The 25158-nt window shown below is 37.1% G+C and overlaps 2 protein-coding genes across 3 annotated transcripts in view; one reads left to right on the top strand and one right to left on the bottom strand.

Annotated features, from left to right (window-relative positions):
* Window positions 1-25158, bottom strand: part of CHIC2 (cysteine rich hydrophobic domain 2) — a 68536-nt gene that overhangs the window by 24879 nt on the left and 18499 nt on the right. The gene's annotated exons all lie outside the window — the stretch shown is intronic.
* Window positions 7108-7521, top strand: LOC129491029 (cytochrome c oxidase subunit 7C, mitochondrial-like). Its single transcript, XM_055294738.2, has one exon. The coding sequence runs from the start codon at window positions 7192-7194 to the stop codon at window positions 7381-7383; it is 192 nt and encodes a 63-aa protein (XP_055150713.1). The 5' UTR covers window positions 7108-7191; the 3' UTR covers window positions 7384-7521.

The following is a 25158-nucleotide window of genomic DNA, read 5'->3' as shown; positions in this document are numbered from 1 at the left end:
TCTCCCCACCCTTGAGAATGTACTTTGTGAGATCCACCCCTGCCCACAAAACATTGCGCCTAACTCCACTGCCTATCCCAAAATCTGTAAGAACTAATGATAATCCACCACCCTTTGCTGACTCTCTTTTCTGACTCAGCCAGCCTGCACCCAGGTGAAATAAACAGCCTTGTTGCTCACACAAAGCCTGTTTGGTGGTCTCTTTGCACGGACGCATGAGACACTTAGGACCAACAGGTAGAAAAGGGGTAAAGGCCAGGCACAATAGCTCACGCCTGTGATCCCAGCACTTTGGGATACCGAGAAGGGCAGATCACTTGAACCTAGGAGTTCAAGACCAGCCTGAGCAACATGGCGAAAACCCATCTCTACAAAAATTACAAAAATCAGCCAGGTGTGATGGTGCACACATGTGGTCCCAGCTACTTGGGAAGCTGAGGTGAGAGGATCACTCGAGCCTGGGAGGTCAAGGCTGCAGTAAACGTGTCACTGCACTCCACCCTGGGCAACAGAATAAGACCCTGTCTCAAAAAAAAAAAAAAAAAAAGGAATTGTTTTAAAAAAACAAGAAGAAAGGGGTAAAAGAAAATCACCTGCTGAAGGATGATAACAGACAGCTGGAGAAACAAGAAGAGATAAGGAACCAGCATTTGTGGATCCTCACTTTGGGTCTGACCCCACGTTAAGTGTCTTGCTTTTATTACCTTAATCTGCACAACAAGCCTATATGGTGGCTTAGACTACTTTCTTTTTACATATGAAAACTAAAGCTTACAGAGGTGAAGAAACATAAATCTATACTAGGAAATGATGGAGCTCGGATCTGAAACCAGGATTAAATGGCCTTCAATTTCCTGTTCTTCTCATCATGCTACAGAACTATGATAATACTATAACAAAAAAACAATTTTTGTAGGCTGGGCACCTTGGCTTATACCTGTAATCACAACACTTTGGGAAGTGGAGGTGGATGGATCACTTGAGGTCAGGAGTTTGAGACCAGCCTGGCCAACATGGTGAAACCCCATCTCTACTAAAAATACAAAAATTAGCCAGGTGTGGTGGTGTGCACCTGTAGCCCCAGATACTTGGGAGACTGAGGTAGGAAAACTGCTTGAACCCAGGAGGTGGAGGTTGCAGTGAGCCAAGAGTGTGTCACTGCACTCCAGCCTAGGTGACAGAATGAGACTCTGTCTCAAAAAAAAAAAAAAAAAAAAAAAAAGAATTTTTGTCAAGAACTTTTCTTTTTTACAGATATGTTATGGATATTTTACAGATACTATTCTGAGACGAATAAAGGAATGGCCCTAGTATACATCTACTAAACAAAGCTGGCAAATAGAGATAATTCTTTATACACCTCCTCCTCTGCCCTTCACCTTTTTATTTCCTAGTACGCCAAATTCTGACAGTTTTTGTCTTTTAAGTATCATTTTAATCTGTTTACTTCTCTTTCTTGTCTACTTTTATGCCTTTCTCTTCTGGACTAATGCAGTCATTTCACTGAATCCACCCTTCTTCCCTTCACTTCAAAATCTTGATGGTTTCATTTCAATTATATTTTACATACATTTGTTGTCAAGGCCATTCATGACTTTGTAAAGAAAAATTTGTGTAAATCAGAACTTTTTTATAGATATTATCCTGAGACAAATAACATATCTATGACATGCAAGTTATCTAAGCCACTAACAAGGCTATCGGCCTTGAATAATCAACTTACTCTAAAACTATGATTAATGTGTTCAAGAAAAGAAAGTAGAAAGCTGGATGAAAAAATGAAGAATTTCAAAAGAGAACTGGAATCTATTTTAAAAAACAGCAGATGGACACCCTAGAATTGAAAAATACAGTATCTCATATTAAAAACTCAGGCCACAGAAGAAGATAGGTACGAATCTTTCTATAAACCACCACACCAATACTATGTTCTAAATATTTACAGAGAAATGAATGTCAGCCAGCTGTTGACAAAACACATTTTCTAAGGATTCTAGCATCTTTAGAGTGCTACCTCTGCATTTTTAAGGCTCAAAGTTTACATTTTTATGAGTATCCTCTTTTATGATGAAAACTTAGTAACACGGTTTAATTTTAATTAAAAACAAATTGTCACTAGTGTTCATAATAATGGCAGTAATTTACATAAGAATCTGTTCAAGTTTCAAGGCCAAAGCATTCTTTAAAATGGAATGGTAGTAAATGTAGTCGTCTAGTTATGAGAAATCTTTTATGTAGGATCCCTTTTGTAAAGGGACTGAAATAAGACTGCAAAAAGGTCAAACCTATTTCATTATTCTGTATCTTATAATAGGGAAGACAGTGAAGAAGGGGCAAGAAACCACAAATTAAATGCCTAGGGCTAGATAAAGAAAACCCAGTTATTTCATTCAGAGTTCTTGTCCCATCTTCACTGCATTAACTCATTACATGTCATTCTCAATCTCTCTAAAAGTAAATACACAAGTTTCAAGAAAGGATCTAATACTAGAAGAAAAATAACTTTACCAGAAGTCAGGTAAACTTATTTGCTAGGGAGTAGGAACCTAACAAGTAACTTTTCAAAGACAGGATGTTGATTTTCATTTGTTTTTATAAAAGCAAAACAGAAGCAAAAGCAATATATCAACTCTTGGTTGTCCAACTATAACTTTGTATAAAATCTGCTTAAAATGTATATTTTTCTCCTATACCCATTTTACCTGCTTTACAGCTTCTTTCCTTTACTGTTTGTGTCTTCAAGAAATACAAACTTATTTAAATATTAAGAAAAAATACTTACAAAGATAAATCTGCTAAAAAACTAAAGTACTTCAAAAGTTAATATAATAATGCTTGGATATTGTTACCATTTATCAATCAACTGGACAAATTCGGTAAATTATAACCCCTAGGCCTGAATTTCCTAACTCATCAAATCTTTTAAATTCCTTCCAAAGCTCTAAAACCTATCTCTCTGCTGCTAGGTATAAAGTCAAATTTTAATAATAAAAAATAGCTTGATTTTTGTAGCTCTTTAAAATAGTGGGAAAAGCATGAGATTTTGAGCTGTAAGATTGGAATTCTAGTTTGGCTTAACTTTATAAACTGGGAGATCTCAAATAGGTTACTTGACTTCTGAGCCTCAGTTTTCTCATCCTTAAAATAATCTGAATATCTGCTTTTGTAATTTTGTAAGAATACAGTACATGTAAATTGATTAACTCCATCCCTGGTAAACAGTGAGTAAGGACTCAACTTTCTGATGTTACCATGAAATTTTCCACATAGGGTGTTATGAAGATTAAAAGAGAATGTATGTAATGTGCCTTGCTAATAGCCGGTATACAGTAATTATCTTTCTCTTCATTTGTTCCTTGTAGTCTATTATTTCATTGCATATCAACACATATTTTCCATTTTATAGCAAAATCTTTCAAGTTAAACATCAGGAATTTAGCCATTTGGAATAACTGGTATTATAAACTAAGTGTTTCTATCTTAAATTACATTTAAGTAGGTGCAAAAGTCAAACATCGACTGGGTGCAGTGCCTCACACCTGTAATCGCAACACTTTGGGGGGCCGAGGCAGGCAGATCATGAGGTCAGGAGACGAAGACCATCCTGGCCAACATGGTGAAACCCTGTTTTTACTAAAATACAAAAAATTAGCCGGGCGTGGTGGTGCGCACCTATAGCCCCAGCTACTCTGGAGGCTGAGGCAGGACAATCACTCGAACCGGGGAGGTGGAGATTGCAGTGAGCCAACATCGCGCCACTGCACTCCAGCCTGGTGACAGAGCAATACTCCATCTCAAAGAAAAAAAAACAAAAGTCAAACATCAAATATGATGTGAAAGTTTTTATTAAGTGTAAAAATAAGATGTTTCTGATTTAAATATAAACCATAACTCAAGTTTGTTTCTCTAAATTTACTCGACATAAATTTCTCTAAGTTGTATTTTATATTGCTAAGTCTATCACTGTACATTAGAACAGTATAAACATCCCCTGCACAAGAAAGATCAGGTTCCTGAAAAACCTCTGTAATAAAATCATATGAAAGTCAAGAAATATAGGGTAATGAAGATTAAGACCATTATTGACCACATGAATATTTGTTATATTTACCAAAATAAGGCAAATTGGATAGCATCCTAAAAAAATAGCATTGATTTTCCACGTCTTCAATCAATAATAACAGCAGTTATAAGACTACATTTCATTCATCATTCCTTGTTCACTAGAAATTACTCGGGATTCTCACTTCACTAGAATTTCAATATAATTTCAAATTTGTTCTGCCTTGTTTCAGTATCTGTAATATGTTGTATGTTAGAGGTATTTTCACTTCACTAGAATTTCAATATAATTTCAAATTTGTTCTGCCTTGTTTCAGTATCTGTAATATGTTGTATGTTAGAGGTATTTTTCTTTATCTGATTCTTCATCCAAATGTTCCTTTCTCTTTTTATGACTCAGAGTTACTGACTATAAATGGTCAATCCCAAACACAGAGTAAATCAGTTCTGAAAGTTTTGGATAACTTTTAATACATCGGTATAACTGAATAGGGATATTTTATATTCCTCCCATATACTGATATTCTTAGCTTTCTGCTTATGATTCCCCCAGGTTCACTTTCCTTTGAATTTCTTTAAGTCTTACAAAGTTGCATTCTAACTTAAAAACAAAACTTTACTATTCACTTCTCCCATTTAGATTCTCAACACTACTATACCCCTAACCAGAGTAAGTCACAATTACTGGATAACTAAACTTGAACTTGAGAGCAAAGATATTCAGAAGAAACATAAGTAAACTAGCATCTCAACTAAAAAAAAATACAGTGAACTGGATTACCATTTATTTGTATGCCTGCAAAATACTTTACATGAGAGAAATACAGGCATCTTAGCCAAAGTTTCAAAAACTAAATAGCAATTATCTTTTAAAAAATTCAGAAAAGAAAAAATCTAAGAAACCTATATTAAAGTATTTATTACAATGATGGCCAGGTGCGGTGGCTCATGCCTGTAATCCTAGCACTTTGGGAGGCCAAGGCTGGAGGACTGTTTGAACCCAGGAGTTAAAGACCAACTAGGGTAACACAAAGAGACCCCATTTCTACAAAAATGTTTTGTTTTAAATTGGCTAAGCATGGTGGTGTGTGCCTGCAGTCCCGGCTACTTGGGAGGGTGAGGTGGGAGGATCACTTGAGCCCAGGAGGTCCAGGCTGCAGTGAGCCATGATCATGCCACTGCACTCCACTCTGGGCAAGAGACTCCCTATCTCAAAAGAAAAAAAAATATATATATACACACACACACACACACACACACACACATAATATATAAATGTATAAATCTATAAAATATATATATATACACACATATATATGTTTATATTTACTAAAATGCTAATTTTTTTTTTTTTTGAGACGAAGTTTTGCTCTTGTTGCCCAGGGTGGAGTGCAATGGCACAATCTCGGCTCACTGTAACCTCTGCCTCCCAGGTTCAAGTGATTCTCCTGCCTCAGCCTCCCAAAGTGCTGGGATGACAGGCGTGAGCCACCGCACCTGGCCTAAAATGCTAATTCTTAGGCTTTAAAATAAAAATTAACATTGAGAACTTTTTTTTTTTTTTTTGAGACGGAGTCTCACTCTGTCGCCTAGGCTGGAGTGCAGTGGTGCAATCTTGGCTCACTGCAACCTCTGCCTCCGCCTCCAGGGTTAAAGCAATTCTCCTGCCTCAGCCTCTTGTGTAGCTGGGATTACAGGTGCATGCCACCACCATGCCTGGATTCTTTTTAAAGCATGGAAATAGAAATAGTTTATAGACCTACAAAGCTCAATTTTCAGAGGATTACACATTTTTGGAACTGGAAAATATCTGAAAAATCAGCTGGCCTGTCCTTTCCTCAGATTAAAAGGAAAGGAAAAAAAAAAACCTAACGCTGAGAGAGGTTTTAAGCGACTCTCTCAAGGTCACCCAGCGTCAAACATTGGTTTACTATCCTTTATACTGTATCACACTGCTCCTACAGCAGTAGGAGCTCCTATTACTTATTCTAAAAGGCAAGATGCTTCTATTTATCAGGGAATCTTCTTCTGATTAGTAAGTACCATATCTTATGAAACATTATGATCTTACTAATGCCAGGATTTCAAAGGCCAGATGAATACATTCATTCAACAAATATTTATTGAACACCAAGTAGATGCTAGGCACTGTGAGAGCACTGAGGATACAGTAGTTAAGAAGACAAACACTGAGAATAATAATACTAAAATGATAATAACAATAACTACATTGAACTAAGCACCTACTGTGGGCAAAATAATATATTAAGTAGCCTACATGTACTTGCTTTTTTTTTTTTTTTTTTTGTGAGACAGAGTCTCACTATGTCGCCTCAGGCTGGAGTACAGTGGTGCCATCTCGGCTCACTGCAACCTCCACCTCCTGGGTTCAAGCGATTCTGCTGTCTCAGCCTTCTGAGTAGCTGCGATTACAGGCACGCGTCACCATGCCCAGCTAATTTTTGTATTTTTAGTAGAGATGGGGTTTCACCATATTGGCCAGGCTGGTCTTGAACGCCTGGTCTCAAGCAATCCACTTGCCTCGGCCTCTCAAAGTACTGGGATTACAGGAGTGAGCCACAGTGCCCGGCCCACTTGCTCTAATTCTTAAAACAACACTACAAAGAAGGGTTTAGAGTGAGTGGTTTGATAAGTGTCACAGTCCAATCCAGCTAGTTCTAGCACCAAAATACAAGTTCTAGCCACCACATGTTACAGGCCACTTACCTATTCCTAAATGAATGATTTCCTGATATAATTTTAAATATAAATAAAAGCACAAAGGAAATGAAAATATGCAATATTTTTAATAAATCCATATAGAGACCACTTTTAGAAAGTGGCATAATTCTGGTTAGCATATCTAAAAGAGTAAAGCATTTTTATAAAGGAGATAAGACAACTAACAAGGTTAAGAAGTTGGTGTATAAACAGTCTAAAACTTAGGGTTCTTTACTCAGATATGATGAAGGCTGAAAGCATATATAAACAAAGTCTATAAAGTCATTAAAGTTGTGATAGGAAATAAATGTACAAAATCTTAGAAGACTGGAAAAAAGGTCTTGGTGAGGTGCCACCATTTCATCCGTCCTCGGTCTCTGCGCCTTTCTCAGAGCTTCCAGCAGCGCTATGTTGGGCCAGAGCATCCAGAGGTTCACAACCTCTGTGGTCCGTAGGAGCCACTATGAGGAGGGTCCTGGGAAGAATTTGCCATTTTCAGTGGAAAACAAGTGGTCGTTACTGGCTAAGATGTGTTTGTACTTTGGATCTGCATTTGCTACACCCTTCCTTGTAGTAAGACACCAACTGCTTAAAACATAAAGATGTTTCAGTTCCTCCCTTTAACAGATATGAAGAGCATTTTAAGAGGTGCAGCCTCTGGAAGTGGATCAAACTAGAACTCATATGCCATACTAGATACGTTTGTCAATAAACTTATGATGTGGAAAAAAAAAAAAATCTTAGAAGACTGAAGACTGAAACTAACAGTTGCTTAGGATGGAAGACAAACCAAAACAAAAACATAATATGACACAGTATATAGTAAAATTATGAAACATTTCTTCAGAAAGTGAGCAGGCTAAAGGCACATACAATATGTGATATCCATTTAGTTGAATATAAATTTTCTAAGCTATAATACTATTAATTCAGGTACAGCCAAGAAGCAAAGTATAATAAAAATAAGCTTTACAAAGAAAATGTCATAAAATTTAATAAAGCTGAAGCATTTTATTCACTTGTAAGTTTCTCAGGTTCTTACAAAGAAATCTACTAAAAGATCAAAGTTTCCTATTTTACTGACTTCTAAGCGTTGATTACTCTTTGAAACTATCTTGAATTTATTTTCCTGCTTTTTTCTATCGTTTAAGTCCACAAGAGAAACCATTTAACCTAGGCATCTGAAACAGTACCAAGCCCACAGTGCTGCTTCAGGAATATTCACTGAATCAATCAACAAATGAAATGCAGAGAATAGCACACTAGCAGCATAAAGAAATGGTAGCCAAACCTAGCAATTTTATAAGACGAATATGCTTATCTTCCTAGATTATCAACTTTACTCAATGTTAAGTCATTTTAAACAGTCTATTAAAACAAATATATACCATGTAATAGAATGTAAAATTCAAATGAATGTTTAAGATATGAGATTTCAAATATATTTTGTGACTGCTGGTGGCTATTTCATATTTCCAGACCCTAAGGACACATTTTTATTGTCTTCTGTTATCAGACTACTTCATGAAAAACAAGAAAAGTACCTACAAGCTTACACTATCTCTGTACCCACGTAGCCAGCTCTCTAAATAGACTATATGCTCTTTGAGGAGAACATTCGTGTAACCCTTCCTTACTCCCTCCCTCCCTCCCTTCCTTCCTTGAGGAAAACATTTGTATAACCCTCCCACCCTTCCTCCCTCCCTCCCTCCCTCCCTTCCTTCCCTCCCTCCCTCCCCTATCCTCCCTTCCCTCCCTTCCCTCCCTTTCTTCGTTTCTTCTTTTCTTTGTTTCTTTTATTTATTTATTGAGACAGAGTCTCACTCTGCCACCCAGGCTGGAGTGCAGTGGCACGATCTCGGCTCACCGCAACCTCTGCCTCCTGGGTTCAAGCGATTCTACTGCCTCAGCCTCCTGAGTAGCTGGGATTACAAGCACGCACCACCACATCCAGCTGATTTTTGTATTTTTAGTAGAGACGGGGTTTCACCATGTTGGCCAGGCTGGTCTCGAACTCCTGACCTCGTGATCCACCCACCTCAGCCTCCCAAAGTGCCGTGATTACAGGCATGAGCCACTGTGCTCAGCCTTAGTATAGACTTATACTATCCCTGGCACCTAACATAGTACGTATATGTCAAGAACACCTCTATAAAAAGAGGATGTTTAGACTTCCATTTTCAGCCAAGATGTCGCAATGGACACCAGATTTACCTTCTAACTTGAAACAACCAAAAAAAGACAAAATATCTGAAATAGTTTTCAGGACGTGGAAAAGGAAAGACAGTGATCCCTGAAAAACCAGAAACAATTTGGACAAGCCCTACAATTTCCCAAACTCCCTGACTTAAAGCTTCCAGGCCACAGAAAGCAGGAGAAACCAGGCAAAGCCTAGGGACTCCCTAAGTTAAAAAGATAGAAGTGAAAGAATAGGAAGACCAGGGGAGCTAGAAGTCACAGAGCGAGTACCAGAGGAGAGTGCTGAACAGAGAATGAACTCCAGAGATCTGCAGATAGTCCTTACTGAATATCAAGGTGAGTAATGACCAAGTAAAGAAACTATCAGAGGCAGATAAGATCCTATGTAAGGCAAAGCATGGTGGCTCATGCCTATAATCTCAGCACTTTGGGAGGCTGAGGTGGGAAGATTGCTTGAGCCTAGGAGTTCGAGACCAGCCTGGGCAACATGGTAAGACGCCATCTCTACAAAAAATAAAAATAAAAAATAAAAAAAATCCAGCATAGTGCCTCTTTCCACCAGCCAGACTAGAAAATGCTTTAATTCAGAGTACCCAGGAGGGTCTTACCTCACGAGGACACTATTCTGGATCCTCAAGAAGTGAAAAACAGAATTATCATATTTCTAGGTATATACACAAAAGAACTGAAAACAAGTACTCAAACAAATACATGCACATCCATTTTAATAGCAACAACTGCTAGTGGAAACAGCCTAAATGCCCATCAGCTGATGAATAAATAAATTGAGATATACATACAAACGAATATTATTAACCCATAAAAAATGAAGTACTGATACATGCTACAATGTAGATAAACTTGCAAAAAATTATGCTAAGTGAAAGAAGCTAGACACAAAAGGTCATATATTGTATGATCCATTTATATGAAATATCCAGAATCAATAAATCCATAGAGATAGAACACAGACTGGTGGCTGCCTGGGGCTACAGGGAAGGAGTAATGGGAAGAAATTGCTTGACGGGTAAGGGTGTGATTCCGTTGTGGAGTCATGAAAATGTTTTGAAACTAGATAGAGGTGGGAGTTGCACAATACTGTGAATATACTAAACATCACTGAATTGCTCACTTTTAAATGGCTATGTTACATGAATTTTACCTTACTAATTATTACTTTCAAAAATAAGAAGGCAGGCCGGGCACGGTGGCTCACACCTGTAATCCCAGCACTTTGGGAGGCTGAGGCAGGCACATCACAAGGTCAGGAGTTCGAGACCAGCCTGATCAACATGATGAAACCCCATCTCTACTAAAAAAAAAAAAAAATACAAAAATTAGCCAGGCATGGTGGTTCATGCCTGTAATCCCAGCTACTCAGGAGGCTGAGACAGGAGAATCACTTGAACCCAGGAGGTGGAGGTTGCAGTGGGCCAAAATTGAGCCACTTTACTCCAGCCTAGGTGACAGAGTGAGACTCTGTCTAAAAAAAAAAAAAAAAAAAGAAGGCGGCAAAAAATAAGGCCGGGTGTGGTGGCTCCCGCCTGTAATCCCAGCACTTTGGGAGAACAGGGCAAGTGGATCACTTGAGGTCAGGAGTTCGAGACCAGCCTGACCAACGTGGCGTAACCGCGTCTCTACTAAAAATACAAAAATTAGCCAGGCATGGTAGTGCATACCTGTAGTCCCAGCAACTGAGGAGGCTGAGGCAAAAGAATCACCAGAACCCAGGAGGTGGAAGTTGCAGTGAGTTGAGACTGTGCCACTGCACTCCAGCCTGGGAGACAGAGTAAGACTGTCTCAAAAAAAAAGAGAAAGAAAGAAAAGAAGTGAAAAAAAGAAAATAAGACAAAAAATGAGAAAAAAATGTAAATTTAAAATCTGATTTAAAAAAAAACAGCAAAATGAAAGACGAACCTAGCCATAATGATGATCACAAGAAATGTAAATGGATCAAAATCCCTAATTAAAAGGCAGAGATTGTCAGATTGAATAAAAAAGCAAAACCCATCACTGCCTATAAGAAACAAACTTTAAATAAAAGGAACAAATAAGCTAAAAAAGTAAAAGGATGGAAAAAGATATATCATGCTAACATCAATCAAAAGAAATGGAATGACTATGAATATTAGACAAAGTAAATTTCAGAGAAAAATACAGGTCAATTTTACAATGATAAAGAGGTCAATCACAAATATCCTGAAAATTTATATACCTAATTATAGAGTGCCAAAATACATACAGCATAAGCTGCATGAATAAATACACAAACCCACAATTATAGTCAATCCACAGAAATGCATTTAAGGAACTGAGAAACTGCCAAAAGTGGAAGTACTATTATTTTATGATCTCACACTACCGTAGGATAGATTCTGTTCTGCTACATCCTTGTCAACATTTAGTATAGTCTTTTATAAAGAGTTTGGGTATGTGTCCTCTCTAAATCTCATGTTGAAATGTAATCCCCAGTGTTGGAGGTGGGGTCTGGTGGAAGGTGATAGGATCATGGGGGCAGATACTTCACGGGTTGGTGCTGAGTTCTCTCAAGATCTGGTTTTTTAAAAGTGTGTGGCACCTCTCCCAACCCCCTTGCTCCTGCCCCACCATATGAGATGCCTGCTCCTTTTCATCTTCCACCATGATTATGAGCTCTTTGAGTCCTCCCCAGAAGCTGAGCAGATGCCAGTGACATGCTTCTTGTACAGCCTGTAGAACCACGAGCCAATTAAACCTCTTCATTATAAATTATCCAGTCTCAAGTATTTCCTTACAGCAATGCAAGAACAGACTAACATAGTCTTTTTAATTTCAATCCTTCTAATAAGTATGTAATGTTATCATTATGGTTTTAATCTGCATTGTTCCTAATGGTTAGTGATGTTGAGCATCTCAAAAAATGCTAATTTTTCATTTACATATCTTTTTTGGTGAGGTGTCTGTTCTAAATTTTTGCTCAATGTTTCTTGAATTCTTGTCTTACTGTTCAGTTTTGAGAATTCTTTATATATTCTGGATAAAAGTATCTGCTTTGCAAAGATTTCTCCCAGTCAGCAGTTTGTCTTTAAATCCTCCAATAGTTTTCAAAAACAGAAATTTTTAACTTTTATGGAGTCCAATTTGTCTGGTGTTCTTTTAGGGATTGTGCTGCTAATGTTATACCTAGGAATTCTTCCTAAGCCCAAGTCACAAGGATTTTTCTCCTGTGCTTTCTTCTAGAGTTTTACAGGTTTAGGTTTTACATTTTGAGTTAAACTTTCTATTAATATACGGTTTAATGTACAGATTGAAAGATTTTTAAAAAATATATAGCTATTTAATTTTACCAATTACATCTCTTTAAAAGACTGTTCTTTCTTTACTGAGTTGCCTTTCTACCTTTGGTGGAAATCAGTTCATAAAGGGGTCTATTTTTTGGCTCTGTCTCTTCTGTTTATCTGTTTATCTTGATGCGAGTAGCACACTACTTTGAGTATTGTAGCTTTATAATTACGTCTTGAAATTAGGTAGTGTTGGTTCTCCAACTTTGTATTCCCTTTTCAGAGTTGTTTTGCTTTTGTAGGTTGTCTGTATTCCACATGAATTTTAGAATCAGCCTGTCAATTTCTACAAAAAAAAAAAAAAAAAAGTCCTGCTGGGAATTTAGTTTGGATTGCACTACATCTATGGATCAGTTTGGATAAATTGGCCACTTAAAAGTATTTCCTCGCCAGATGCAGTGGCTCATGCCTGTAATCCCAACACTTTGGGAGGCTGAGGAGGACAGATCACCTCAGGTCGGGAGTTCAAGACCAGCCTAACCAACATCGAGAAACCCTATCTCTACTAAAAATGCAAAATTAGCCAGGCGTGGTGGCGCATACCTGTAATCCCAGCTACTCAGGAGGCTAAGGCAGGAGAATCGCTTGAACCTGGGAGGCAGAGGTTGTGGTGAGCTGAGATCACGCCAATCCAGTTCAGCCTGGGCAACAAGAGCGAAACTCCGTCTCAAAAAAAAAAAAAAAAGTATTTCCTCTTCTGACAGATGTACCAGTATTTTCCCCCATTTACTTAAGTCTTTTAAGTTTTTTTCTGAGTGGTATTTTGTAGATTTTAGTGTATGTGTCTTCTATATGTTTTTTTTCAGCTTTCTCTATAAGTACTTAGTATTTTTATGCTATTTAAAAATTGTATTTTTTCATTTTAATTTTTTATTTTTTGTTGATAGGGTATAGCTTTGCTAAACTCACCTGTTAGTTTCAGGAGTTTCTTTAAAGATCCTATTGAATTTTCTTCATAGACAAACATGTCATCTGCCCATCAAGACAGTATTATTACTATACTTGTTGCTTTTTCTTGCCTTACTGCCCTGGCTAGAATCTCCAGAATAACACTGATTAGTAGTAGTTAGAATATACTCTTGGCTTGTTCTTGATCTTAGAAGAAATGCATTCAGACTTTCATTATTAAGTGCCATGTTAATTGTAGGGTTTTTGTAGATATCCTTTATCAGCTTGAGGAATTTTTATTCTCTTAGGTTGTGAGAGTATTAATCAAGTATAGATGCTGGATTTTGTCAAATGCCTTTTCTGCCACTTTAGAGATTGTTGTGTGGTTTTTCTTTTTAGTTTAGAAATATGTTGAGTTACATTCAGTGCATTTTTGGATGTTAAACCAACCTTACTTACCTTCCTGGGAAGGACAATGTACTTGGCCATGTGTGTTTTTCTTTTCATGTTTTTGTTGGACTTGATAGGCTAAATGTCTGTTTAGAAGTTTTATATCCATGTTCATGAGGAACATTTTTCTGTAGACTTTTCTTTTATAATATCTCTGTCTGGTTTTGGCCTCAGGGTAATGATGGCCTCATAAAGTGAGCTGGGAAGGGTTCTTTTCTCTTGATTTTCTAGAAGAGTTTGTGTAGAATAGACATTATTTCTTCCTTAAATTTTGTAAGAATATACCAGTAAAGGCATCTGGGCCTGGAATTTTCTTTGTTGGAAGTGTTTAAATTACAAATTCAATTTACTTAATTGATATGGGACTTTTCAAGTCATCTATTTTATCTTGGTTAGGCCTTATAGTTTTTGTTTTTCAAGGAATTTGTCCACTTTAAGGTGTTGAATTACAGGCATACAGTTTATAGTATTCATTAGTCATTCTTTTACTATCTTTAAAATCTCTTAGTCTCATCACCTGTTTCATTCCTGAAACTTAATTTATGTCTTCTTTCTCTTTTCCCCACTCTGGCTAGAGATTTATTAATTTTATTGATCTTCTCAAAGGTTTGATTATTTCTATTGATTTTATGCTTTATATTTCATAGGTTTCAGTTTGACCATTAATTTTTTTCCCCCTCCTTACTTTGGATTTAATTTGCTCTTGTTTTTCTAATTTCTTAAGGTGAAAACAGAGGTCATGGATTTGAGGCTTTCTAGTGTAGACTTTCAGTGGTATAAATTTCCTTCCTTGAACACTGCTTTAGTAGTATCACACAAATTTTGACATTTTGTGTTTTAATCTTCATTTAATTCATTCTGCTTTTAAATTTCCCTTTTGATTTCTTTGACCAATGAGTTATTTAGAAGCATTTTATTTAGCTTTCAAATATTTGGGGACTTTCTAGTGATTTTTCATTTACTGATTTTTAATGTAATTTTATTGTGGTCAGATAACCTACTTTGTATGTTTTGAATCCCTTTAAATTTACTGAGACTTGTTTAATTACTTTGAATAAGAACTATTTCAGTGATCTGTATGTACTTGAAAAGAATGTGTATTTGCCTATTGTTGGTTAGAGTGTTTTATAAATGTCAATTAGGTTAAGTTGGCTGATATTTGTAGGGATTTTCTGTCTACTAGTTCTACCAGTTATCAAGACAGTGGTACTAAAATCTCGTTAGGCTGTTCTTGCATTGCTATAAATAAATACCTGAGACTAGGGAATTTATAATGAAGAGGTTTAATTGGCTCACGGTTCTACAGGCTGTACAAGAAGCATGGCACTGGCATCTGTTCAGCTTCTGGGGAGGACTCGGAGCTTATAATAATAGTGGAAGATGAAAGGCAGCAGGCATCTCATATGGCAGAGCAAGAGCAAGGGGGTTGGGAGAGGTGCCACACACTTTTAAAAAACCAGATCTTGAGAGAACTCAGCACCAAGCTGTGAAGTTATCTGCCCCCATGATCCAATCACTTTCCACCAGGCCCCACCTCCAACACTGGGGATTACATTTCAACATGAGATTTAGAGGGGACACATACCCAAACTCTTTAAAAGACTATACTAAATGTTGACAAGGATGTAGCAGAACAGAATCAATCCTACAGTACCGTGAGATCATAAAATAATAGTACCTCCACTTTTGGCAGTTTCTCAGTTCCTTAAATGCATTTCCATGGATTGTCCCACCACCACAAAAAAAAAAAAAAAAAGAAAGGAAGCTAAACATACACATATACACATGACATATGACCAAGGCATTCTGCTCAGGAATTTTTACTCACGTAAAAAAAAAAAAAAAAGTGTATGTCCCCAAAAAGACCTGAACAAGAATATTCACAGCAACTTTATTTATACAGACCAAAATGTCCATCAACAGGTAAACAGATAAACAAATGTGGCATATCCATATAATAAACATTATTCAGCAATAAAAGGGAATGAACTACTGATGCAACAACATTGTTGAATCTCAAAATCATAGTAAGTAAAAGACAAAAAGGGGCTGGCCAAGCACGGAGGCTCACACCTGTAATCCCAGCACTTTGGGAGGCTGAGGTGGGTGGACTGCTTGAGCTCAGGAGTTTGAGAGATGAAACCCTGTCTCTACCAAAAATACAAAAATTAGCCAGGCATGGTGATGCGTACCTGTGGCCCAAGCTACTTGGGAGGCCGAGGTGGGAGGATGAGTGGAGCCTGGGAAGTCTGGGAAGGCTGTAGTGAGCCATGATCATGCCACTGAACTCCAGCCTCAGTGACAGAATGAGACCCTATCTCAAAAATAAATAAATAAAAAATAAAACAAGAAGACAAAAAAGAATGCATATTGTATGATTTCATGTAGATAAAACTCTAGAAAATGCAAACTAATCTATAGTGCCCAAAAGCAGATCAGCACTAGCACGGGGAATTTTTTGGAAATGATGAATATGTTCACTATCTTGATGCACACAAGTGTATCAAAACTCATCAAATAATATACCTTAAATATGTGTAGTTTATTGTATGTCACTTACACTTCAATAAAGCTAGTAAAATATAAATAAAAGTTTTGAACATGCCATTACCAAAATACACTGTATTCAAGGCCGTAAAATAAAACACATTTAAAAGAACTGAAATCACACCAAGTATATGCTTTCACAGTAATAAAATTAAACTAGAAGTCAGTAACAGAAAAGTTTCTGGTAAATCTCCAAATATTTGGAGGTTAAACAAACTTCTTGATAATCCATGAGTCAGACAGAAAATCACAAATACTTTGAACCAAATGAAAACAAAAATACTATATAAAAATGTGTAGGATATAGTCAAAACAGTGCTTTAGAGGGAAAGAGCATTAAATGCTTATATAAGAAAAGAAGAAAAGACAAATAAATGACTTCTACCTTAAGAAACTAAAAAACAAAAGTAGATTATATCCAAAGCATGGAGAAGAAATAATAAAAACAAAAAATCAATGGAAGTCAAAACAGAAAAACAACACAGAAAATCAAGAATAAAGCAAGGAGTTTGCTCTCATCACTCCTATTCAGCATTTTATTAGAACTCCTACACTGTGAAAAAGAGAAGGAAAAGAAAAAGTACACAGATTGGGAATAAAACTGTCATTATTTTCTGACAACATAGTTATCTCTGTAGAAAATCCCAAGGAATCTACAAAAAAGTTCCTGGAATTTAATAAGTCAATTTGGCAAGGTTGAAGGACATGATGTTAATATACAAAAATCAACTGTATTTTATGTACTAGCAGTGAACAACTGGAAATCAAAATTTAAAAAACAATACCATTTACAATAGCACCAAACCCAAAGAAATACTTATGTATAAAGCTAATAAAACATGAGCATAATCTATATGCTACGCAAAAAACTACAAAGCTCTAACAAAAAAAAAAGTCAAAGACCTAAATACATGGAGACTATGTCATGTTCTTGGTTTAGAAGACTTAATATTGTTAAGATGTCAATTCTCTCCAATTCATCTGTAAATTGAATGTAATTCCAATCAAATACCAGTGTTTCTCATAGATATTTGACAAGCTAATTCTAAAATTTATAAAGAAAGGTAAAGAAATTAGAACAGCCAAAACAATCTTGAAAAATAAGAAAAAAATTGAAAGGCTCAATCTACCTGATTTCAAGACTTACTATAAAGCTACAGCAGGCTGGGCACAGTGGCTCACATCTGTAATTCCAGCACTTTGGGATGCCGAGATGAGAGAATCGCTTGAGCCCAGGAGTTCGAGACCAACCTGGGCAACACAGCAAGACCCTGTCTCCTTTTTAATTAAAAAAGAAAAAAAAGCTAAACTAGACATTGTGATATTTAATCAAGATAGACATATAGATCAATAGAACAGAATAGAGTATGGAAAGAGACCTACACAGGTATTGTTGACTGATTTTTGACAATGTACAATGACAATTCAAGGGAAAAAGGATAGTCTTTTCAACAAATGGTACTGGAAAACCTAGAAAGTGATATGCAAAAAAAAAAAAAATTTCACCCATACCTCACACTCATATAAAAACCTGAGTCAAAATGGGTCACACACCTAAAAGTAAAGTAAAGAGATCACAGGAGAAAATTTTCATGACCTTGGTTTAGGCAAATTCTTAGATATAGCACTAAAAGTACAATCTATTTTTTTTTAAAGCGATGAATTCATCAAAAGCAAAAACTTTTATTCTGCCGAAGACATTGTTGGAGAATGAAAAGACAGCTACAGACTGCAAATACATATTTGCACATATCTGCCAGGGAACTTATTTTCAGAATTATATGAAGAACTCTCAAAACTCAACAAGAAATAATAATTTTTAAATAGGCAAAATATTTCAATGAGCACTTTAACAAAGAGGTACAAATGGCAAATAAGCACATGAAAAGGTGCTCAATATCATTACTCATGAGGGTAATGCAAATTAAAACCACAATGAGATGCTATTATATATCTTTTAGAATGACTATAATTTCTATAACTAACCATACTAAGTCCTGCAAGGATGCTAAGCAATTGGATCTCTCATGCATTGCTGGCTGGAATGTGAAATGGTTCACCCACTTTGGAAAACAGTTTGGAAATTTTTTATAAAATTAAACATTCACTTACCATATAACCCGGCAATCCCCTTCCTAAAAATGAAAACTTGTGTTCACACAAAAACATGCATGTGAATGTTCATGGCAAGCTTTATTCAAAAACTGGAAACAACTCAGTGTCTTCAACTGATAAATGGATAAACAAACTGTGATACATCCATACAATGGAATACTACTCAACAATAAAAAAGAATAAACTATTAATACATAAAAGAAAATAGATGAATCTCAAATGCACTAAGCTACATGAAAGAAGCCAGACTCAAAAAGTTATATATATTATTTTATTCCATTTATATAATATTCTAGAAAAGACAATATTGTAGGGATAGACAACAGATCACTGGTTGCCAGGGTTTAAGAGAGGACGAGGGTTCAACTACAGAGGGACAGCACAAGTAAGTTTTTTATGGAAAACTGTTATGTATCTTGATTCTGGTGGTGGTTACAAAACTATGCGTTTATCAAAAATCACAGAACTGTATACAAAAATTTTACTGTATATTAAAAAACAATTTTCAAAAACAGGCAAAGGTAGTTAAGAAAAAAGGCAATTTGGAAGGTCTAAAAAATAATCAAAATAACAGAACAGGCTGGGCGCAGTGGCTCATGCCTGTAATCCCAGCACTTTGGGAAGCAAGCAGATCACCAGAGGTCAGGAGCTCGAGATCAGCCTGGCCAAAATGGTGAAACCCCATCTCTACTAAAAATATAAAAATTAGCTGGGCACGGTGGCTCATGCCTGAATCTCAGCACTTTGGGAGGCTGAGGCGGGCAGACCACCTGAGGTCAGGAGTTCAAGACAAGCCTGGCAAACATGGTGAAACCCCGTCTCTACTAAAAATACAAAAATTAGCCGGGCATGGTGTCGGGAGCCTGTAATTCCAGCTACTCCAGAGGCTGAGGCAGGAGAATCACTTGAACCGGGGAGGTGTAGGTTGTGATGAGCTGAGACGACACCATTGCACTCCAGCCTGGGCGATAAAAGTGAAACTCTTGTCTCAAAAAAAAAAAAAAAAAAAATTAGCTGGGTGTGGCTGCAGGCACCTGTAATCCCAGCTACTCAGGAGGCTGAGGCAGGAGAATTGCTTGAACCTGGGAGGAGGAGGTTGCTGTGACTAGAGATCATGCCATTGCACTCCAGCCTGGATGACAAGTGTAAAACTCTGTCTCAATAATAATAATAATAATAGAACAGAATAAAAACAAGGTCTTGGGAATAATAGGTCATAAAAAGAGGGCACTAAGTTGGGGATAGATTTTTTTTTTTTGAGACAGAACCTCCAACTCCCTGGTTCAAGCGATTCTTCGGCCTCAACTTCCCGAATAGCTGGGATTACAGGCACGTGCCACCACGCCTAGCTAATTTTTATATTTTTAGTAGAGATGGGGTTTCACCGTGTTGGCCAGGATGGTCTCGATCTCCTGACCTTGTGAGGGGATAGATTTTAAAGGCAAGACAGAACTGCAGTTTTCCAAATCAGTGAATAATGTCAAGAAAGTAAAAACACTGAGCTGCATATCAAGTATGGCTTTGGTCCTGATTCGTCTTAGAGTCTGAGACCATTCTAACCATATAAGAGGATTTCACATCACAAGAAAGAAAGCAGAAGTTCACAGGCTGGCAATTTTTTATACTCATGCCTCTCGACCGAGGGTTCTTAACATACAGTACCTAGACAGAATTCTGGGAATCTGTGAAAGTGAGTGAAATGAAAATACATCTTTTTAAACACTAACTGAAATGCATTACATTTCCTTAGGTTATGAATATATGCAACTAACCGCAATAGACTAAACAGGACCTGCACCTTCATCACTTAAAGAAATCACAGATTCTTCCTATCATTACCATGGATTTGTTGCTCTTATTTTGTATGCATTAATAAACATATTTATAAATCACATTGAAGTTTTCTAGTATTTTGATAACTATATTTTATATAATTGGTTTCCTTTGTAATCCATGTATTTTACCTTATACATTTAGAATACATTAAATATTTTTAAATATATATAAAGCATCTAAGAAAGTATTCATAGGCTTCCCTAAACCATCAGAAGGATTTATGGCAAATAAAACATTAAAAATCCCTGCTCTAGAGCGGAACATCACACACCGGGGCCTGTTGGGGAGTTGCGGGCTAGGGGAGGGATAGCATTAGGAGAAATACCTAATGTAGATGATGGGCTGATGCGTGCAGCAAACCACCATGGCACGTGTATACCTATGTAACAAACCTGCATGTTCTGCACATGTACCCCAGAACTTAAGTATAATTAAAAAAAAAAAAAGGAAAAAAAAATCCAAATTATTTTGCCCCCATCTTACAAAGCACCTCTTTCTCCAGGGCCTGTAATATCCTTCACACATGCATGAAGTGTCACTCTTACCATGGTTATGTAACAGTTTACACCCAAGGACAGATATGTATGGCTTCTTTAAAAAGCAAGTCATGTTTGTTTATGCTCCCTGGATAGTAGTCCATATAAAATTAAATGCATCAAATAAAATTCCATCTAGTCATATAAAATACAAAGAGAGAACTTAGACTAAACACTACAATGCTAAATGAAATGTACTTTCAGAAACTACAGATGAAACTAGTTTAAAAAAGTCAATCTTACATCTCACATAAGAAGGAATTTAATGAAGGCATTTCAAAAAGGATCTCAAGTTGATAAGAATGCAAAGTTTAACTCATTTACCTTTGTTTTCTAAATACACCGTACACACACTGCAATATCCTGTTACTCATTTAAAGGTCAAAAAAAAGGGTATCAAAACAAAACCAACACAAACAAACAAGCCAGATCTCAAAGGTATCTACAGTATTAATACTCCTAGGATTTTTTGGGTTACATGATGACAATTACCAACCAAGTGAGACATAGCAGGCATTGAAACAATGGAAATGCCCACATAGCAGAAGGGAGTGAGGGGATCCAAACTACAAGAGCAACAAAATCAACTGTGGATCCAGAGACGAACAAATGTTCTGTAGTGTAAAGGTAATCTGGTGAGAATGATGAAAAAAAAAGGACCATTTTTAGAAAAAAGGAATATTAGAAATATTGAAGTAAATATCACAAAAGTCATTCTATTACAAAGGCATTAACTCCTTCCTAACAATAGAATGTACCAGTTTAAAAATTTTTAGTAGGAATATATCTTTTATTTCATAACAGAAATCAAGGGACAAAGAGAATTTGCTCATCCATACTTCCTACTCTTATTGGTTGTCAAAACGTAGCCACATAAAACTGTTCATTCATTTTCAACTTAACAAAATATCATTTTTGGCTGGGTGCAGTGGCTCATGCCGGTAATCCCAGCACTTAGAGAGGCCAAGGAGGGCAGACTGCTCCAGCCCAGAAGTTCCAGACCAGCCTGGGCATAGAAATCCTGTCTTAGCCGAGCACGGTGGCTCACACCTGTAATCCCAGCACTTTCGGAGGCCAAGGCGGGCGGATCATGAGGTCAGGAGATCGAGACCATCCTGGCTAACACAGTGAAGCCCTGTCTCTCTGAAAACGCAAAAAATTAGCCGGGTGTGGTGGTGGGTGCCTATAGTCCCAGCTACTCAGGAGGCTGAGACAGGAGAACGGCGTGAACCCAGGAGGTGGAGCTTGCAGTGAGCAGAGATCGTGCCACTGCACTCCAGCCTGGGCAACAGAGTAAGACTCTGTCTAAAAAAAAAAAAAAAAAAAAAAGAAAGAAAGAAAGAAAGAAAGAAAGAAACAGCTGATCACTCAGCAGAAACTCTACAAGCCAGAAGAGAGTGGAGGCCAATATTCAACATTCTTAAAGAAAAGAATTTTCAACCTAGAATTTCATATCCAGCCAAACTAAGCTTCATAAGTGAAGGAGAAATAAAATCCTTTACAGACAAGCAAATGCTGAGAGATTTTGTCACCACCAGGCCTGCCCTAAAAGAGCTCCTGAAAGAAGCACTAAACATAGAAAGGAACGACCGGTACCAGCCACTGCAAAAACATGCCAAATTGTAAAGACCATCAAGGCTAGGAAGAAACTGCATCAACTAACGAGCAAAATAACCAGCTAACATCATAATGACAGGATCAAATTCACACATAACAATACTGATCTTAAATGTAAATGGGCTAAATGCTCCAATTAACAGGCACAGACTGGCAAATTGGATGAAGAGTCAAGACCCATCAGTGTGCTGTATTTAGGAAACCCATCTCAAGTGCAGAGACACACATAGGCTCAAAATAAAGGGATGGAGGAAGATCTGCCAAGCAAATGGAAAACAAAAAAAGGCAGGGGTTGCAGTCCTAGTCTCTGATAAAACAGACTTTACACCAACAAAGATCAAAAGAGACAAAGAAGGCCATTACATAATGGTAAAGGGATCAATTCAACAAGAAGAACTAACTATCCTAAATATATATGCACCCAATACAGGAGCACCCAGATTCATAAAGCAAGTCCTTAGTGACCTACAAAGAGACTTAGACTCCCACACAATAATAATGGGAGACTTTAACACCCCACTGTGAGCATTAGACAGATGAACGAGACAGAAAGTTAACAAGGATATCCAGGAATTGAACTCAGCTCTGCACCAAGCGGACCTAATAGACATCTACAGAACTCTCCACCCCAAATCAAATAAATATACATTCTTCTCAGCACCAAACCACACCTATTCCAAAATTGACCACATAGTTGGAAGTAAAGCACTCCTCAGCAAATGTAGAAGAACAGAAATTATAACAAACGGTCTCTCAGACCACAGTGCAATCAAACTAGAACTCAGGATTAAGAAACTCACTCAAAACCGCTCAACTACGTGGAAACTGAACAACCTGCTCCTGAATGACTACTGGGTACATAATGAAATCAAGGCAGAAATAAAGATGTTCTTTGAAACCAACGAGAACAAAGACACAACACACCAGAATCTCTGGGACACATTCAAAGCAGTGCATAGAGGGAAATTTATAGCACTAAATGCCCACAAGAGAAAGCAGGAAAGATCTAAAATTGACACCCTAACCTCACAATTAAAAGAACTAGAGAAGCAAGAACAAACACATTCAAAAGCTAGCAGAAGGCAAGAAACAACTAATATCAGAGCAGAACTGAAGGAAATAGAGACACAAAAAATCCTTCAAAAAATCACTGAATCCAGAAGCTGGTTTTTTGAAAAGATCAACAAAATTGATAGACTGCTGGCAAGACTAATAAAGAAGAAAAGAGAAAAGAGTCAAACAGATGCAATAAAAAATGACAAACGGGATATCACCACCGATCCCATAGAAATACAAACTACCATCAGAGAATACTATAAACACCTCCATGCAAATAAACTACAAAATCTAGAAGAAATGGAGAAATTCCTTGACACATACACTCTCCCAAGACTAAACCAGGAAGAAGTTGAATCTCTGAATAGACCAATAACAGGCTCTGAAATTGAGGCAATAATTAATAGCTTACCAACCAAAAAAACTCCAGGACCAGATGGATTCACAGCCAAATTCTACCAGAGATACAAGAAGGAGCTGGTACGATTCCTTCTGAAACTATTCCAATCAATAGAAAAAGAGGGAATCCTCCCTAACTCATTTTATGAGGCCAGCATCATCCTGATACCAAAGCCTGGCAGACACACAACAAAAAAAGAGGATTTTAGACCAATATCCTTGATGAACATTGATGCAAAAATCCTCAATAAAATACTGGCAAACCGAATCCAGCAACACATCAAACAGCTTATACACCATGATCAAGTGGGCTTCATCCCTGGGATGCAAGGCTGGTTCAACACACACAAATCAATAAACGTAATCCAGCATATAAACAGAACCAAAGACAAAAACCACATGATTATCTCAATAGATGCAGAAAAGGCCTTTGACAAAATTCAACAACCCTTCATGCTAAAATATCTCAATAAATTAGGTATTGATGGGACGTTTCTCAAAATAATAAGAGCTACCTATGACAAACCTACAGCCAATATCATACTGAATGGACAAAAACTGGAAGCATTCCCTTTGAAAACTGGCACAAGACAGGGATGCCCTCTCTCACCACTCCTATTCAACATAATGTTGGAAGTTCTGACAAGGGCAATCAGGCAGGAGAAGGAAATAAAGGGCATTCAATTAGGAAAAGAGGAAGTCAAATTGTCCCTGTTTGCAGATGACATGACTGTATATCTAGAAAACCCCATTGTCTCAGCCCAAAATCTCCTTCAGCTGATAAGCAACTTCAGCAAAGTCTCAGGATACAAAATAAATGTATACACCAATAACAGACAAACAGAGAGCCAAACTATGAGTGAACTCTCATTCACAATTGCTTCAAAGAGAATAAAATACCTAGGAATCCAACTTACAAGGGATGTGAAGGACCTCTTCAAGGAGAACTACAAACCACTGCTCAGTGAAATAAAAGAGGATACAAACAAATGGAAGAACATTCCATGCTCATGGGTTGGAAGAATCAATATCGTGAAAATGGCCATACTGCCCAAGGTAATTTATAGATTCAGTGCCATCCCCATCAAACTACCAATCACTTTCTTCACAGAATTGGAAAAAACTACTTGAAAGTTCATATGGAACCAAAAAAGAGCCCACATTGCCAAGTCAATCCTAAGCCAAAAGAACAAAGCTGGAGGCATCACGCTACCCGACTTCAAACTATACTACAAGGCTACAGTAACCAAAACAGCATGTTACTGGTACCAAAACAGACATAGAGACCAATGGAACAGAACAGAGCCCTCAGAAATAATGCCGCATATCTACAACTATCTGATCTTTGACAAACCTGACAAAAACAAGCAATGGGGAAAGGATTCCCTATTTAATAAATGGTGCTGGGAAAA

Source organism: Symphalangus syndactylus, chromosome 10 (assembly GCF_028878055.3).
Source record: "Symphalangus syndactylus isolate Jambi chromosome 10, NHGRI_mSymSyn1-v2.1_pri, whole genome shotgun sequence".
NCBI lineage: Eukaryota > Metazoa > Chordata > Mammalia > Primates > Hylobatidae > Symphalangus > Symphalangus syndactylus.
This window is presented reverse-complemented; position numbering and strand designations above follow the sequence as displayed.